Raw genomic sequence first — 692 nt, 5'->3', positions numbered from 1 at the left:
GTCGACAGCCAGCCAGCGAGCCAGTGTTCTGATCCGAGGTGAGATACCCGTTGCCTTGGCCTGGGAACTTCTGCCGCCGCTTGTTCTTCGTCTCTCGGTTCAGGCCTTGGGAGGGGGAGGGGGAGGAGAGGGGAACGGGAGATAGGAGTGGAAGGAAGGGAAGAAGAGGGCGGAGAGAAAGAGGGGAAAGGAGGAAAAAGTAAAGAGATTAAAGAAAAACGGGGATAAGAAGAGAAGGTTGGTGTGAGAAAGGAGAAAAAAGAAGGAAATAGAGGGGAACAGCGGACAAGAAGAAGAAGAAGATCTGTTATCTGTTACGTATCTGACGACGGCCGATTCTTGCAGTGCCTCTAATTAGAACAGGGCCATTTTGCAGATGTTGCTACTAACATCAGGGATGCAAGATTTTCGCGCATCTTTTCTCTCTCATCCTCCCTTTATGTTTATTTATATTTACGTTTATATGTTTAACGGCTTCCCAATCACAGTCATAACCGTAGCAATCTCGGGCTCAGGTACACTATAAGGATTGGGGAGCGGAAGGTCCTGCTCACCATCGCCGGGATCCGAGACATAACCCGGCGCCGCTTCGGGTAAATGTCGCCCGATTACCAGACATTTAAGTGCCGGATTTCCCCCTTACATTCGCGTTTGTGTGGCGGGGTGGGAGGGCTGTATGTGTGTCCGTGTGT

The 692-nt window shown here is 50.6% G+C and overlaps 1 protein-coding gene across 1 annotated transcript in view; it reads left to right on the top strand.

Annotated features, from left to right (window-relative positions):
• The window catches only part of LOC119585974 (myb-related transcription factor, partner of profilin-like), a 6,111-nt gene that overhangs the window by 420 nt on the left and 4,999 nt on the right, over positions 1 to 692 (top strand). The window contains exon 2 of the mRNA XM_037934688.1: positions 489 to 593. Within this exon, the coding sequence (XP_037790616.1) occupies positions 489 to 593 (105 nt within the window). The remainder of the gene's footprint in view (positions 1 to 488; positions 594 to 692) is intronic.

The sequence above is a fragment of the Penaeus monodon genome, chromosome 20 (assembly GCF_015228065.2).
Source record: "Penaeus monodon isolate SGIC_2016 chromosome 20, NSTDA_Pmon_1, whole genome shotgun sequence".
Lineage (NCBI taxonomy): Eukaryota > Metazoa > Arthropoda > Malacostraca > Decapoda > Penaeidae > Penaeus > Penaeus monodon.
Note: the sequence above shows the minus strand (reverse complement) of the source record. Positions and strands in the feature narration are given on the sequence as shown.